General features: G+C 41.2%; 1 protein-coding gene and 1 long non-coding RNA gene across 5 annotated transcripts in view; one reads left to right on the top strand and one right to left on the bottom strand.

The window, feature by feature from the left end:
- LOC147835959 (uncharacterized) overlaps positions 1-14945 on the top strand; it is a 38570-nt gene extending 23625 nt beyond the window's left edge. Inside the window, exon 3 of the long non-coding RNA XR_015495549.1 lies at positions 14439-14945. This is a non-coding gene — a long non-coding RNA (uncharacterized LOC147835959). The remainder of the gene's footprint in view (positions 1-14438) is intronic.
- On the bottom strand, positions 1466-14721 carry sat2a.1 (spermidine/spermine N1-acetyltransferase family member 2a, tandem duplicate 1). Of its 4 annotated transcripts, XM_087260947.1 has the most exons (8): positions 14511-14721; positions 12831-12882; positions 12632-12715; positions 10657-10758; positions 10532-10572; positions 7342-10397; positions 6963-7027; positions 1466-1911 (listed from the first exon to the last, which is right to left on the bottom strand). In XM_087260947.1, exons 1-6 carry the CDS (start codon positions 14571-14573, stop codon positions 10224-10226), a joined length of 516 nt encoding a protein of 171 aa, XP_087117073.1. In that variant the 5' UTR covers positions 14574-14721; the 3' UTR covers positions 1466-1911; positions 6963-7027; positions 7342-10223. The 4 variants fall into 4 exon arrangements, with proteins under 4 accessions (XP_087117073.1, XP_087117072.1, XP_087117071.1 ...); XM_087260946.1 differs by lacking the exon at positions 6963-7027 and having other exon boundaries at positions 1466-2001; positions 7217-10397; XM_087260945.1 differs by lacking the exon at positions 6963-7027 and having other exon boundaries at positions 1466-2001; positions 7228-10397.
- Positions 14946-16130: the final 1185 nt, after the last annotated feature.

Raw genomic sequence — 16130 nt, 5'->3', positions numbered from 1 at the left:
GTTTATCAGTGACACGGTAACTTAAACATTAAAAAAGCAGGTGAGTCTGACCGCCCAATAAATGAGTGACAGAGTGAAATTCAGATACATCTAGACACAGACAGGAAGGTTGTCTGGGCACAAAATCATGATTTTTGGAGATGGATATAAAAAAAGAAAGAATGTTCAATGTTCTTTACCACCGTCTTTACTTGATTAAAATATTTTAATTTAAAAACAATAATGTTCTTGCATTGATTTCGACAGCAAAATTGCAGATTAAGCACAATTACTAACCGAATGATCCTCCATATATATATATATATATATGCATACACACACACACAGCTGAAGTCAGAATTTTTATCCCCCTTTTGATTATTATTATTTATATATATATATATATATATATATATATATATATATATATATATATATATATATATATATATATATATATATATTTCCCAAATGATGTTTAACAGAGCAAGGAAATTTTCACTGTATGTCTGATAATCTTTTTTCTTCGGCTAAAATTTTTTAAAAAACAATTTTGGGACAAAATTATTAGCCCCTTTAAGCAATTCTTTTTTCCGATAGTCTACAGAACAAATCATCGTTATACAATAACTTGCCTAATTCCTAATTTCCCTAACCTACCTAGTTCACTTTATTAGCCTAGTTAAGCCTTTAAATTTCAATTTAATCTGTACAGAAGTGTCTTGAAAAATATCAAGTAAAATATTATTTACTGTCATCATGACAAAGATGAGTAAATCAGTTATTAGAAATAGGTTTCTATAACTATTATGTTTAGAAATGTGCTGAAACAATCTTCCCTCCATTAAACAGAAATCGGGGGAAAAAATAATCAGGGGCGCTAATAAGTCAGGGGGGCTAATAATTCTAATATAATACTCACAGATTCAACTGTAATATATACAGCTGGACAAAAGCAGATCGATCTAAATAAAAAAAAATGCATATTTAGGAACCAAAGCATTCAGTTAGATTTTTTTTTTATTTTTTACAATTATTTTTTTTGAAGGAAATTATGGATCTTGTAGGCTATGTTTGTGTAATAGACTCTTGACAGTTTTGCAATTTAAACAATAGATTCTTTAACATACATTTTTACACATTTTGTTTTAAAAAAATTAAATTACTCATTATGACAATTTATTACAAGTTGTTAAAATGCCTTTTTTCAGGAAATAATGACATCATGCAATGAAATAAAGCACAACATACTGAAGTTTATAGTCAATGTAACAAACATTGTGTGAATAAGACATATTAATCATATTTTACATTTCTGGAGTTTTTGTTATTGGGTTTGCACTATTCTATGGTCACTGATGCAGAAGGGAGCTTTGATGGCATTAATTATGTTTATTTTAGAATTAGATGTGCATAGTTTTGTTCAACACTAATCTACATCACATAGCATTAAAGGCTTGGGCAAGTGAAAACACATGCTGCAAAAACGGCGTAAATCTACTTTTATTGATGACCAATAGGACAGAGGAAACGTCAGAATCCACAGTACATTGGATACAGCAGCTTGTAACAATGTCACTTTTGCTCATCGTCTTCACTATGAGGCTACACAGTGTATTTTAAAGTGCTAGAAAATAACAGTACCATTTTATTAGGTCATAGAATATTACAAGTTACAGGTAACTAAAATGATAGACTGAGGTACTTGCATGTCTTTCGTGTTCAAGATGTATTTAGTAACAGCACAATATTTAGTTCCAAAATAATTTTTGCCAATAAACCTAAAACATCAGCTTGCTAAAACTGTGCAAAAAGGCGAAATGCACAAAAAAAAAGCAAAGTAAGAAATTCAGAAAAGCAAAATCCAAACATGGTTCCAATAACAGGTTCCCCTTCGGGGGGAACTCCAGCACTATAAGTGGATTTGATGTTCTAAATCCACGTATGGGAGATTCGGTTCAGAAGCTTCTCGTCTGAAAGAGTATTGAACCGGCCAATTAAGAATGAATTGGCAGCGCAAGCCTGCGCAGGTGTGCAGCATATGCAATCAACTGAGTATATAAGCACACCTGGCAACAGCAGACGCTATCCTTTTCGCTTCAGAGACTTTTCTGATCGAGCTTCAAGAGGGTTCCTCCTGCTGTCTACAGCCACTTCGAGCGAACGAGTGCCTCTCGCTCCTCCAAGCGCTCCATCCAAGCTTCGGGCGCTGGGAGTGATCCTTCTAATCAGATGGTAGCTCTCACGCTCGCTGACACCGGAGATCAGATGTCCTCCGCGGCATCGGAGGGTGGGCTTTCATTGTCCGACGATGATCCGGACCCGCTCGCCCCCTTCGGGCAGGTGAGCGCTGTCAAAACGGATACTGAAACGGACGTGTTAGCCGTGCTTTCTCGGGCTGCTTCAGCCGTGGGTTGGAGATGGTTTATCCCCCAGCTCCGCGGCCAGACCAACTAGAGGGGCCCTTCTTCCCGGCGACGCACAGTAGGCTCACGCGGTCTTAAAGAGCACCTTTTTTCTGCTCGTGCTGCGTGTCCCTCCACCCTCACCACTCTTGGTGGTGGAGCGGCCAGGGGGTATGTGGCGATTCCTCAGGTTGAGTGTGCGATGGCAGTTAATCCGCGCAGGGCCTCTTCTTGGCGGGGTCTGCCTCATCTCCCATCCAAAGCCTGTGAGTTTTCGGCTCCCTCGGAGCTAGAGCTTACAAAGCTACGGATCAGGCTGTATCCGCCTTGCATGCGATAGCCACCAACCAGCGCTACCAAGCGCAGGCGCTGGCCGAGCTGCACGAGGGTGGGTCCAACCCAGGCTTATGAGCTTCGCACCGCAGCCGACTAAGCTCTTCGGACTACTAAGTCCGCTGCGTGTGCTTTGGGGAGGACGATGTCCACACTAGTGGTCCAGGAGCCCCACCTCTAACAAAACTTGGTTGATATGCGCGAAGTTGACAAAGTCCGCTTTCTTGACTCGCCCATATCCCAAGCCGGTCGGCGACACAGTCTGCAAATTCACCCAGGAATTCGAGGCAGTGAGAGAGCAGTCTGATGGGTGATGTCTAATCGGCGGCCCCGTAAGCCCGCTCCGCCCGCCGTGCCATCCATACCTGCTCCTCGCCGAAGGTTTGACAAAGAAATGCTCGTCACTGTGTCTCCGGACAAATCAGACATGATACATTGATGCATTGTCCCTCCTTCATGCCCAGATTGGTTCAAACTCGCTATATCACAACCAATAAGCATAGGTTTCGCTTTTGTTTGTGGACCAAGCTTTTTGAACAACACGGAATGAGAGAAAGGCATACATTTATGCGCGGCTAAATAAAACGCAAAAAAAAAAGTTTTGCATGAAATAATTCTCATACTAAGTACTTTTGCATGCACAGCAGCACAGAAACATGACAAAACAGTGACACAGCAAAGACGAACTGCTGCTCTTGCTGTTTTCAAAAGACGCAAATGAAGATGCAGCTGTTTGTCTGCATTGCATACAACCACATCCAAATCCATGCTGGCACATAGAACCTAAGGATGTTCCATATTGAATCTAGTTTCGTTATGTAACTATTTATAGTATAGTAAATATTTATATCTATTTTTTACTGAGGATTTGCACCATGTTTATTTGGACTTTATTTGGACTTTGACACATTATTTATTATTTTCTTATTTTTATTTGTTCATTGTAAGTGGTTGTTTATAGTAACTAAAAATATATATTTGGAAAAAGTCAAATTTGCTTCACTGTTCTATTATTTTGTAACATTTGTAACATACCGTATACCGCGAAACCGTCAAACCGTGGTATTGTTTTAGACGATTATCATACCGTGAAAAATTCATACCGTTACAACCCTAGTCATGGCCAATCCTAGATCTGCGCGTTTTGAATCGCTGCCTTCACAAGCTGTCGTTCAGAATGCTTACGCAGAAGCGCATCCTCTGATGCGTCCGCCCTCAGGATTGGTTTGCAGCCATAGACCTGAAGGACGCGTATTTTCATGTCTCCATTCTTCCACGCCACCGTCAGTTCTGCAGTTTGCGTCGAAGGTCGAGCATGGCAGTACAAGGTCCTCCCCTTCGGGCTCTCTCTGTCTCCGCGGGTCTTCACCAAACTCGCGGAGGGTGCCCTAGCGCCCCTTCGGCTCGCGGGCATCCGCATACTCAATTGTCTCGACGATTGGCTGATTTTAGCCCACTCTCGGGAGTAATTGACTGCGCACAGAGACGAGGTGCTCCGGCATCTTCGCCGATTGGGGTTGCAGGTTGCAACTGGGAAAAGAGCAGGTTGCAACTGGGAAAAGAGCAAACTCGCCCCGGTGCAGAGGATCTCTTTTCTCGGAATGGAGCTGGACTCGGTCACCATGGTAGCGCGCCTCTCCGGAGAGCGCGCTCGCCTGCTGCTGAACTGTCTGAGGGAGCTCGACAGCAAGTTAGTGGTCCCACTGAAATATTTTCAGAGGCTCCTGGGGCATATGGCTTCCGCTGCGGCTGTCACGCCGCTCGGATTGCTCCATATGAGACCACTTCAGCACTGGCTTCAGGATCGAGTTCCGAGACGCGCATGGCATGCGGGCACACACCGAGTCTCTGTCACTGCGCTGTGTCGCTGCACCCTCAGCCCCTGGAACGACCCCTCGTTCCTGCAGGCCGGTGTGCCTCTGGGACAGGCGTCCAGTCATGTTGTTGTTTCGACAGATGCTCTGGGACAGATGCCGTGTGTCGCGGGCATGCAGCTGTGGGCCTGTGGGTAGGTGCCCAGCTGCATTGGCATATTAATTGCCTAGAGCTGTTGGCAGTGTTTCTTGCTCTCCGCCGTTTTTCTCCGGTGCTAGAGCAGCAACACGTGCTGGTCAGGACGGACAGTACGGCGGCGGCGGCGTATATCAACCGTATGGGGGATATGCGCTCTCGCCGCATGTCTCAGCTCGCCCGCCGTCTGCTCCTCTGGAGTCACCCGCGGTTGAAGTCGCTGCGCGCCATTCACATCCCAGGTATGCTCAACCGTGCAGCCGATGTGCTCTCACGGCAGCAGATTCACTCTGGAGAATGGAGACTCCACCCCGAGTCTGTCCAGCTGATATGGGCGCGATTCGGGGAGGCCCAGATCGATCTGTTGCTTCCCCAGAGAACGCTCATTGCCAGTTGTTTTACTCCCTTACCGAGGGCTCTCTCGGCACGGATGCACTGGCCCACAGCTAGCCTCGGGGCATACGCAAGGAGGACGAGGAGGACGAGGAACAGGTTCTGTTAGTTGCGCCCCATTGGCCCAACCGAACCTGGATATCAGAGCTCTCCCTCCTCGCGACGGCCCTCCCATGGCAGATCCCTTTGAGAGAGGACCTACTTTCTCAGGGACAAGGCACCGTCTGGCACCCTCAACCCGATCTCTGGAACCTCCACGTGTGGTCCATAGACGCGAGGAAGACTTAGGTAACCTGCCGCCCGCGGTGGTTGATACCATCACTCAGGCTAGAGCCCCCTCTATGAGGCGCGCCTACGCCCTGAAGTGGAGTCTATTCACTGAAGAAGACCCCCGATCTTGCCTCCACTCTCAAGGTTTACGTTGCCGCCATCTCCGCTCACCATGACGCGGTGGCTGGCGGCACCGTGAGAAAGCATAACCTCATCATCCGGTTCCTCAGAGGCGCTAGGCGAATTAATCCAACTCGCCCCCCTCTCACACCCTCTTGGGATCTCGCCCTCGTTCTCACGAGCCTGCGATTTGATCCCTTTGAGCCACTCGATACAGTATCTTTAAGATTTCTGCCCCTGAAGACAGCTCTGCTGGTCGCGTTGGCTTCCATTAAGAGGGTCGGGGACCTGGAGGCATTTTCGGTCAGTGACTCGTGCCTGGAATTTGGGTTATGTGCCCAAAGTTCCTACCACTCCCCTTAGAGATCAGGTAGTAACCCTGCAAGCGCTGCCCCCGGAGGAGGCAGACCCAGCCCTGTCCTAACTTTGTCCAGTTCGCGCTCTGCGCATTTATGTGGATCGTACTCAGAACTTTAGATCTTCTGAGCAGCTCTTTGTCTGTTATGGCGGACGGCAGCAGGGAAGTGCCGTGTCTAAACAACGTTTATCCCACTGGATTGTGGAGGCCATTTCATGTGCTTATTTGAGCAGAGGTCAGCCGCGCCCCCCGGGAGTGCGTGCGCACTCCACTCGGAGCGTTGCATCCTCTTGGGCGTGTGTGCGCGGCGCTTCTGTAACAGACATTTGTAGAGCTGCGGGCTGGGCGACACCCAACACATTTGCAAGATTTTGTAATCTGCGAGTGGAGCCGGTTTCCTCAAGGGTGTTAGGTACCTTTGGTGATTGAGGAAACAACTTGGTAGGTGTTGTACACGCTTGCGGTGCCTTTTTTCCCTAACACGGAGAGATGTGCACCCTTCTGTCTGTCAGTAAAGTTCCCCATTCGGTGAGCCTTGCAAATTCCTCCAAGGCCCCCAGCACTGACTCAGCGGAGGAGTCACTTGCTGGCCCATTACGTTGTAGGTCTGCCCGCTGGTCAGCCCGCGTTTTGGGTATAGGTGCCTGCTATGGCCGATCCCCGCTGGTGATCCCCATATGCTTTCCGCCACGGTTAAGCTCCCCCCCTGGGCGGACCCGTGCTTTCCCTATCTGCTAACCACCTTCTTATGCGCACTCCCCCTTTTCAGGGTTAGTCCATATGTAATTCCATTTGTTTCTCCCTATTGGGTGCGGATGGTCTCCGCAGCGTCCTCCCTACTGGGATGGCACGCTTCCCAACGTACTGTTGTATATTCCTAGAATTATCTAGACGCTAGCGACTCCCCAAAAAATATACCTATTCCGTAAAACTTCTTTTGAAGTGGGATAAGTTAGGGCCAAGGGCACGTTGGAGGACCGCGCCTCTCATGATCTGGGTGCGTCACGCTTGCCTGACCGCTCTCTCATGTTGGGTGTTGGTAAGGTGCAGTCATTATGGCGCTTTCAATGGGCTCCCATACGTGGATTTAGAACATCAAATCCACTTATAGTGCTGGAGTTTCCCCCGAAGGGGAACGTTCGAGGTTACTAAAGTAACCCTTCGTTCCCCGAGGAGGGGAACGGAAGCACTATACTCCGTCGCCATAATGACTGTCCCTTAGCTGTTAAAAGTCTCTTCAGCTTAAAAAGGATAGCGTCTACTGGCGCCAGGTGTTCTTATATACTCAGTTGATTGCATATGCTGCACACCTGCGCAGGCTTGCGCTGCCAATTCATTCTTAATTGGCCGGTTCAATACTCTTTCAGACGAGTAGCTTCTGAACAGAATCTCCCATACGTGGATTTAGAACATCAAATCCACTTATAGTGCTTCCGTTCCCCTCCTCTGGGAACGAAGGGTTACTTTAGTAACCTCGAACGTTTTCACTTATTTACAATTTTAGTGCATTTTTCCTGTTTTCGACAAGCTTTTGACTGTTGTGACAAAAATGTGGTGACCATTACCAAATGCTTGATGAGAGAAGTAAATGGTGTTTTTCTGTGCGTATATAGTGTAAATGGACAGATCGCTGTGCTCTTGTCTAAAGATCAAGATTTTACTATATAGTCAAGGAACATCATTATAGTAGGATTTTGGATTCGTAAACAAGGATGACTAGATGGTTAAACAAGCTCTCAAATGTGTAAACAAAATGACATGTAATATATGGCTATACAATAAAATGGCAGCTTAAATATATCATCTAAAACCAACAAGTGTAAATACAAACAATGATAACAACATCAACTGTAACTGTCTCCACTCTTTTCACTCATGTAAATCCGATAGAAAATGATGTCCTAATTTGACCAACAAAAGTGCCCCTCTGAATCTTTGGTAAGGACAGAATCACAATTTTAAAGGGCACAATAAATCGGTATTACTTAAAATTCTAATGCATTTGCATGGTTTGATGCAACATAAATAAGCTTCTGCTGGTTGTTGTTCTCAGCTCATTTTGCCTCAAAAAGATAGTTCACCCAAATATGAAAATTTTGTACACGTACAGGACCTCTTCAGTAGAACATAAAAGATAAGTTTTTAGCTGACACCAAGGTCTTTGGTATTCTAAAATATGCAAGCTAACTTTAAAAGTCAAAAGGCAACATACAGGCTACACCACAACAACTTAAATGATGAACTTAAAACTATTGTCTTGTTTTAAGAAATATTGTCAAAATGAAGTGAGTTTTTCCCTAAAAGAAGCTAAATAGTCTTATGTCTGAATAAAAACAAGATTATTTTGCTGCTTTAAGGAACAACTCACTTAATTTTGACATATTAGTTCTTAAAAAAGAAAACATTCTTTGATTAACTAAAAAATGCTTTTTTTATTTCAGAATTTCGAGATATATGTACTAGAAACAAGACAAATCTAAGTAGGAAAAGCATTTTTTGCAGTGTAATGATATAATACAACTATTTTATGCAATTGGTAATCGATTTGTATACATTGGGTATGTTTACATGAACATCAATGATTCTAATGTGATTAAGACAATACTTTGATTAAGAGTCTACCATGTAATTAGCAATTTTTGATTAATTTCATCCAACTAAAGTCATAAACGAACTAAACAGAAATTGGATTAAGACATGCAGAGTATGCCGATTTTAGTTGCATTATTGAAGTGCAGCACAGACATGTAAACATTGCAATCAAACTATTACCATCGTGTAGGATTTTCACTGAATTTTGCAACAGCACAGTCTATACACACGGCTGTTTGACATGAAATGAAGAGTTTTTTTTGCCTTACGGTGTGCGGTATCAAATTGCATTTAAATAAAACAGTTATTCATACTTCCAGCAGTTCATACTCTCATCCAATATCTCATTTGTCACGGGGGCATGCATGAAATGTTCTTGAATGAAAGTGCCAAACTGCAGTTATAGTCGACAAATTAAGAATGAAACACATGGTGACGCAATGACGTTAATCAAATTATGCGCTATAACATGTAAAATGGGATCATAAAAGAAACATTCAAAGAGCAACTCATGTAAACACCTTAATCATATTATTGTCTTATTCAGATTAAGGCAAACAATTCAATTACTGATGTCCATATAAATGTAGTCAATGTTTCCAGCACAGACTGATTGTTTTGCTTCTTAAGAGTACATCTCTACCAAAGCGTTTTTCCTGAGCTGAGCTGTTTTTCTTTTGTTGTTGTTAATGGAATTACCATGTTTTTAAAATGCTGGCAGTGTATCCAGGTGCTGAGCATCTCTATTATGCTTAGCAGTGTGTGTGCTCAGCATTTTAAAAAAAGTTTTAAAACAGTTGGAGAAACACCCATAGCTGAGCGCTTCTGTTTCTGAAGCGCAAAAACACTTCAGTGAATACGCAGCCTAAAACTTTGGGGTACAGCCCTCAAAAATCTCTCTTTTAAACTAATATGTTCAACAGGAGGCTTTACAATAATATATTTGTGCATATATATTAGCCATAACTGGAACTAATTACAAAAAACTCAAAATCACAGTCTAAAAAGAAGTACAGCCAAAGTAATATGTTGGAGAAAATTTTAAAGAGGACCTTTTATGCCTTTTTTACGCGATGTAAAATAAGTTTCTAAGTGTGAATGTGAACTTTGAGCTCAAAATGTGCCACAAATAATGTTTTATTTATTAACTCTATGGAACTGCCCCTTTTAGGCTTTGATCCTAATTGTGTCATTTTGGTGACTGTCACTTTAAATTCAAATGAGATGTGCTGTGGGGGGTGGAGCTGCAAATGTCTATGTGGCAGCATAGTGGCAGATTCAAAAACAAGACTATCATTCTATGCCAATTAAAAAGAGAGATCATCACTAACGGGCGAGGCTTTCCACAGCGATGACACTTATAAAGGGAGAATGTCAATCAAAGTGTTTCTGCAGACTGTTTATATGAAATGTGACTATAAAAAATAAACTTAATACATTTTTACCATTAGAAGCTGGTTATTTTCACACACTACTGCTACAAAACTGTTTAAACCTCTAATAAATGTGATTTTTGAATAATAGGTCACCTTTAAATAAAGTTTTACAGGAAAAATCAAGAAAAACATCAACATTACCATACAATTTTCATTTTGGGTGAACTACCCCTTCAGTAATGTGTATTTAAAATCTAACTAGGTCATGAGCGTGTTTATTTCTTTCATTTTGCCCATTTTAATTGTCAGCTTATTTTACTGTCTTCCTGTGCTTCTCAAGTAATGTGTAACTGGCTGGAGTTGAGAATGAAATCTGTGTTTGATCATTTAAAGCTCTCCCTGTGCCAAGTGTTGAAGAGCTTCACCCTCACAGCGCATGCAGTGATAGCCCAGTTCAGAGGTCACGTCCCAGCAGCCCTGCTTCAGGTAGAAGTCCAGAGATGACTTATTCCAGTCCAGCACAGTGAAGTTGAGCTGAGTGCAACCAGCAGCCAGACCAAGCTGAGAGGAGCACGATCACAAACATGTCAGATTTACACAGTCTACACAGCAGGTTAAATCATAGTTTCTTTGCTAAGTTATTATGACCGGATGCCACATGCTTCAATTATCTAGCACAAATAAACAGCATTCACCTGGGAAACTTTGGCCATCAGAGCCTTGCCAATGCCCTTGCCTGGAAATACTCACAGAAAATCATTAATCAGTCAAAGAGGTTAAGGTTCATCTTAAATTTAAGCACACAGTGTTTTATTTTTACCTCTGAACTCTGGCATCACATACAGATCCTCCATGTACACAGCTCGACCTTTCCATGAGCTGTACATGTAGAAGTACAGAGAGTAACCGACTTTGGTGTGACCTGTGAAGAGTCACACACGCAAATCATTTCTGTCAGTTTAATGGAAAAAAATAAAACACACATGACTTGTATACACTCACCGGCCACTTTATTAGGTACAACTGCTCATTAATCACAATTAATCACAGGCCAATCACACGGCAGCAACTCAATGCATTTATGCATGTACACATGGTCAAGACAATCTGCTGCAGTTCAAATCGAGCATTAGAATGGGGAAGAAAGGTAATTTAAGTGACTTTGAACGTAGCATGGTTGTTAGTGCCAGACGGGCTGGTTTGAGTATATCAGAAACTGCTGATCTACTGGGGTTTTCACAAACAACCATCTATTGGGTTTACAGATAATGATCTGAAAAAAAGAAAATATCCAGTGAGCGGCAGTTCTGTGGGCGCAAATACCTTGTTGATGCCAGAGGTCAGAGGAGAATGACCAGACTGGTTCCAGCTGATAGAAAGGCAACAATAACTCAATTAACCATTCGTTACAACCAAGTTATGCAGAAGAGCATCTCTGAATGCACAACACGTCCAACCTTGAGGTGGATGTCCTAAAGCAACAGAAGACCACACGGGGTGCCACTGCTGTCAGCTAAGAACAGAAAACTAAGGCTACAATTCACACAGGCTCACCAAAATTGGACAAAAGAAGTTTGGACAAACGTTGCCTGGTCTGACGAGTCTCGATTTCTTTTGCAACATTCGGATGGTCGGGTAAGAATTTAACATCAACACCATGAAAGCATGGATCCACCCTGCTTGTATCAACAGTTCAGGCTGGTGGTGGTGTGGTAATAATCTGGGGGGTATTTTCTTAGCACACTTTGGGCCCATTAGTACCAATCGGGCATCGTGTCAATGCCTCAGCCTACCTAAGTATTGTTGCTGACCATGTCCATCTCTTTATTACCACAGTGTACCCATCTTCTGATGGCTACTTCCAGCAGGATAACACACCATGTCATAAGGTGCCAATGATCTTAGACTGGTTTCTTGAACATTACAATGTACTCAAATGGCCTCCACAGTCACCAGAACTCAATCCAACAGAGCACCTTGAGGATGTGGTGGAACGGGAGATTCACATCATGGATGTGCAGCTGACAAATCTTCAGCAACTGTGTGATGCTATCATGTCAAAATGGACCAAAATCTCAGAGGAATATTTCCAGTACCTTGTTGAATCTATAGCACAATGGATTAAGACAGTCCTGAAGACAAAAAGGGGTCCAACCTGGTACTAGTAAGGTGTACCTAATAAAGTGGCCAGTCATTGTATAAAGCACATAAAAAGCATGCACTGAATGAACAATATATGAAATTCTGATGATAACCTTATTATATTTGTTTGACTTTTTTACTCAACACAATTCCTCTTCCACTTAAATTGCTCCTTCTATTAACTTGCATACGGTTAAAGTCAGAATTATTAACCCCCCTTTGATTTTTTTTTTTCTTCCTTTTTTTAAATATTTCCCAAATGATGTTGAACAGAGCAAGGCAATTTTGACAGTATGACTGATAATATTTTTTCTTTTGGTGAAAGTCTTATTTGTTTTATTTCGGCTAGAATAAAAACATTAATTAAACAAAAATTAAACCGAAATTGGGGGGGGGGGGTAAAGAGGGGGGCTAATTATTCTGACTTCAACTGTATATAAATCCCATGACATTATTTATTCACAGGTTATGGCATATATTGTGACTAAATGTGAGGAGAAAAAATGGCATAGCAAGCTTATGTAACAACCATGCATTCAGGCTAGGCAAGACACGCATGCTCAGATTAGATAACAAACATCCAGGAGGACAGCAGTTTTTAATCTGTTTAAATAACAATGGAGGTAGATAGTGATATATGTCTTTACTCTTACCCTCTCTGGACTTTAAGTGTTCTGGTACTTCAGCAATAATTCCATGGAAAAAAGGGTTTTTGGAAAATCCATCCTGCTCCAGATCTATAGTAATAGAAGTATGTTTGGTTACAGATCTCTTATTACAGAAACCCACGTCATGAACTACTCCATGCAAATCAATCTATCTTTAGTGGAGAAATTTAACAATCAGGCCTACCTCTTTGTGTGATCTTGACATGGTCAGAAACTTTTTCAAACTCTGCCAATTCCTATAGTTTAAACAATTCAAACAGTTAATTTTAAACAGTTTACTTTATTCTCCTATGCCCATTGTGACATTTTATTTTATTTTATTTTTTCGATTTTGCGACTATTTAATACATGACAAAGATGTCATGAATTTGGAAAGCATAGAGGAATAAAATTTCCCTTCATCTCTCGACATATAAGATGATTTTTCACAATAAAAACAGCTGCTAAGATGATAAATTTCACATATTGTCTCAGTGTGGCGTAACAGTATGATAAAAGAACGCCTACTTCAACATCTTTGCCTATTTAGTCAATTCGGGCCTGTAGTGAGAGCTGAGTAAATTCATATGAGACAAACATCTTTTTAATTATGTGCTACAATTGTTCTAATTGTTACATGTTTCATATATGTCGCTTTTTTTATCTCAAGTGACCCATACATTTTTCAGAGTGCATTGCAGCAGTGTTCACATTTTATTTTAATACACTTAAATGCCCAGCAGGCACATAACATCATAAGACATTAATATAAGGTTAGATTTAAGTTGTGACGTCAGGTGACCAAAATTCTAATTTCTAGCCAGCGTCTAAGGACAACATTATTTTGACGTCCAATAAAGAAGTCAAATTACGTTGATTTTGGTTGATTTTAGGTTGTGTTGGAAATTGACCAAAATCCAACGTATGACAGATGTCATAGTGGTAACGTCCACACAATGTCAAGGTGTAACATGGTTAGACGTTGATATTTGGTTGATTTTAGATTGGACATTGACGTCGGCCTTAACATCCAAGTCTATAATTTATTAGCCTGTCAAATGTTTGTCTTTCAAAGACCAACCAAAATAACTATTTTAGTGTTTTTTAAGTGAAAATATTGTAATTCTGAATTGAAAAAATAAGTAAGTAATAACTGATATGCAATTAAAAAGCCTTTTCTTTTTAAAGTCACACAGTTTTCTGGTGTATAGTGAACCAGGTTGCAGAATTTTGCTTTGAAAGAAAAGCGTCTTGAAAAGCTATAGATTTAATTTACATGTCGGCCTACTGAATCATCCATTTTTGTGTTGGGTTTTGAATTATATTAAGTTTTGCCTCAGTTGTTCCTGCTGTTCAAAACTTCAAACATTCAAAATCTGTTTGATTTTTTTTTTTAAATATTGTTATTAATTTCAATTGTCATTTGCACCATAAATAACAAGGTTTTAGTAATGAGGTTAATTTATTCCATGACGTTACACTGGCCTGCTTAATGTAGCAGAGCGGCGTCTGAGCTTCAATCTTTCATCTTTAAGATGACGTCATCGCGCAGTTTCCGAGATTCAAAACGCAGAAGTCGCTGCGGCTGGCTGACAGGTGAAGTCTGCCGCACATTGCCGTCCACTGGGCTCAATGACAGGAAAGTGTCAGGTTACAGTGTGCCAAACAAACATGGCTTACTGTAACTCTGCCATCGACACTGATGCACTTACGCACGTGCGCACAGCACAACAGCAGTGTTTGGGGGATATTGAATGATTGCGCATGCTGTCGATGACGCAAATGATCACCGTTTCATTTTTTCCCCAAACAGTTTTAAAATAGTCAGAAATGGACGGACGCAGGCATATGACACGCGGAAGAACGCATCATGGACTCGACTCACCAGTATCATCCGAGAGATGTCCTTACAGTCCTCAAGCGTGGCGGCCCGGATTGTGAAATCCATCTTGCGGTTAACAATAACAACACACACAGTGTGCTACAAAAACTGAGTGTTTGTCAACGTGGAATAATTTAGAATGGAAATACGGAAGGGATGTATTTACGCTGCTCGGACTCCACGCGGCATGAAAAGATGAAACCGCTGAAACAGCGCCATCTGTGCGTTCGGATTTGATATTGCAGTTTGGGCTCCACTGTTGGACATCCAGTTTCAATCTGAGGTCGGGGGACCCAGAGGCCCATGAGGGAATGTTATGGGGAAATTTAGTGTAGAGAATGCATTAGAAAATAGCAAATAATTAATTAAATGTAATTAATATTGTCATTAAATAAAATTGAAAGAAGTTTAAAAAAAATAAACATGAACAAATGCTAATTTGAATAAAAATAATGTCATTTATTTTCTTTTCGGCTAAGTCCCTTTATTAATCTGGGGTAGCCATAGTGAAATGAACTGCCAACCCATCAAGCACACGTTCTACACAGCAGATGCCCTTTCACCTGCAACCTATCACTGGGAAACATCCATACACACTCATTCACACACATACACTACGAACAATTTAGCTTACCCAATTCACCTGTACTGCATGTTTTTGGACTTGTGGGGGAAACCGGAGCACTCAGAAACCCACGCAAACACAGAGGGAACATCCACAAAGAAATGCCAACAGACCCAGCCAGGGATCAAACCAGCAACCTTCTTGCTGTGAGGCAATTGTGCTACCCACTGCTCCACTGTGCTGCCCTTAAAATAATGTAATAATTATAAAATAATTTATGCAAAACATTATTAAATGACATAACATTCAAATAAGGACAATATCCTAAATGTTATTTTACATTAATAAAGATAGAATTTGTGTTTAAAAATAATAATATTAGATAAAAATAAACAAGTATATGACTGAATAATACTGTGCTGTAAGTAAATATAAATAATGTAACTTAGAAGAAAAAATTCCAAATAATGTTTAGATCCAGTTATATTATCATTATTATTACAATATATTTTGTGCGAAGCTTTTTAGGTGCATTTAACATTTTTAGGTCCCTTTATATCAGGATGCTTTAAAATTTGGGTGTCTGAGACATCTGAAACCTATGATTTGTATAAATATTGCAAGCAAACCATAAACTAAAATGTAGGCTTAAATATTTTTAATGTTGACTCTAATTATTACTGATAAGAGATCACTTGAATGATTGTCCCAAAGAAGCATTTCTTCTTTACAGTTTATTAGTGATATGTCTAATGGTAGTTTTCATTTTAGTCATTCTACCTTTTGGTTTCATATTAACTTGTGTGTCGGTGACAAAACCCCCTCACAGTCTGTGGCTTCCTTCCTGAATCATTTAGACATGACATCATGTGCAGTGTCATCATTTATATTAAAGCCAGAATAACTTGCTATGACCTTAAATAAAGCATGAGAAGAACATAAAATGTAAAATTACTAAAATTGTCAATTGCACAACCTCTATAACAGACTGATCTTTTTGAATATAGGTTCACATAAACCTTGGGTTGGGTATCATACATCTTGTTCCTTTAAAATAT

The sequence above is a fragment of the Danio rerio genome, chromosome 7 (assembly GCF_052040795.2).
Source record: "Danio rerio strain M-AB ecotype USA chromosome 7, GRCz13ab, whole genome shotgun sequence".
NCBI lineage: Eukaryota > Metazoa > Chordata > Actinopteri > Cypriniformes > Danionidae > Danio > Danio rerio.
This window is presented reverse-complemented; position numbering and strand designations above follow the sequence as displayed.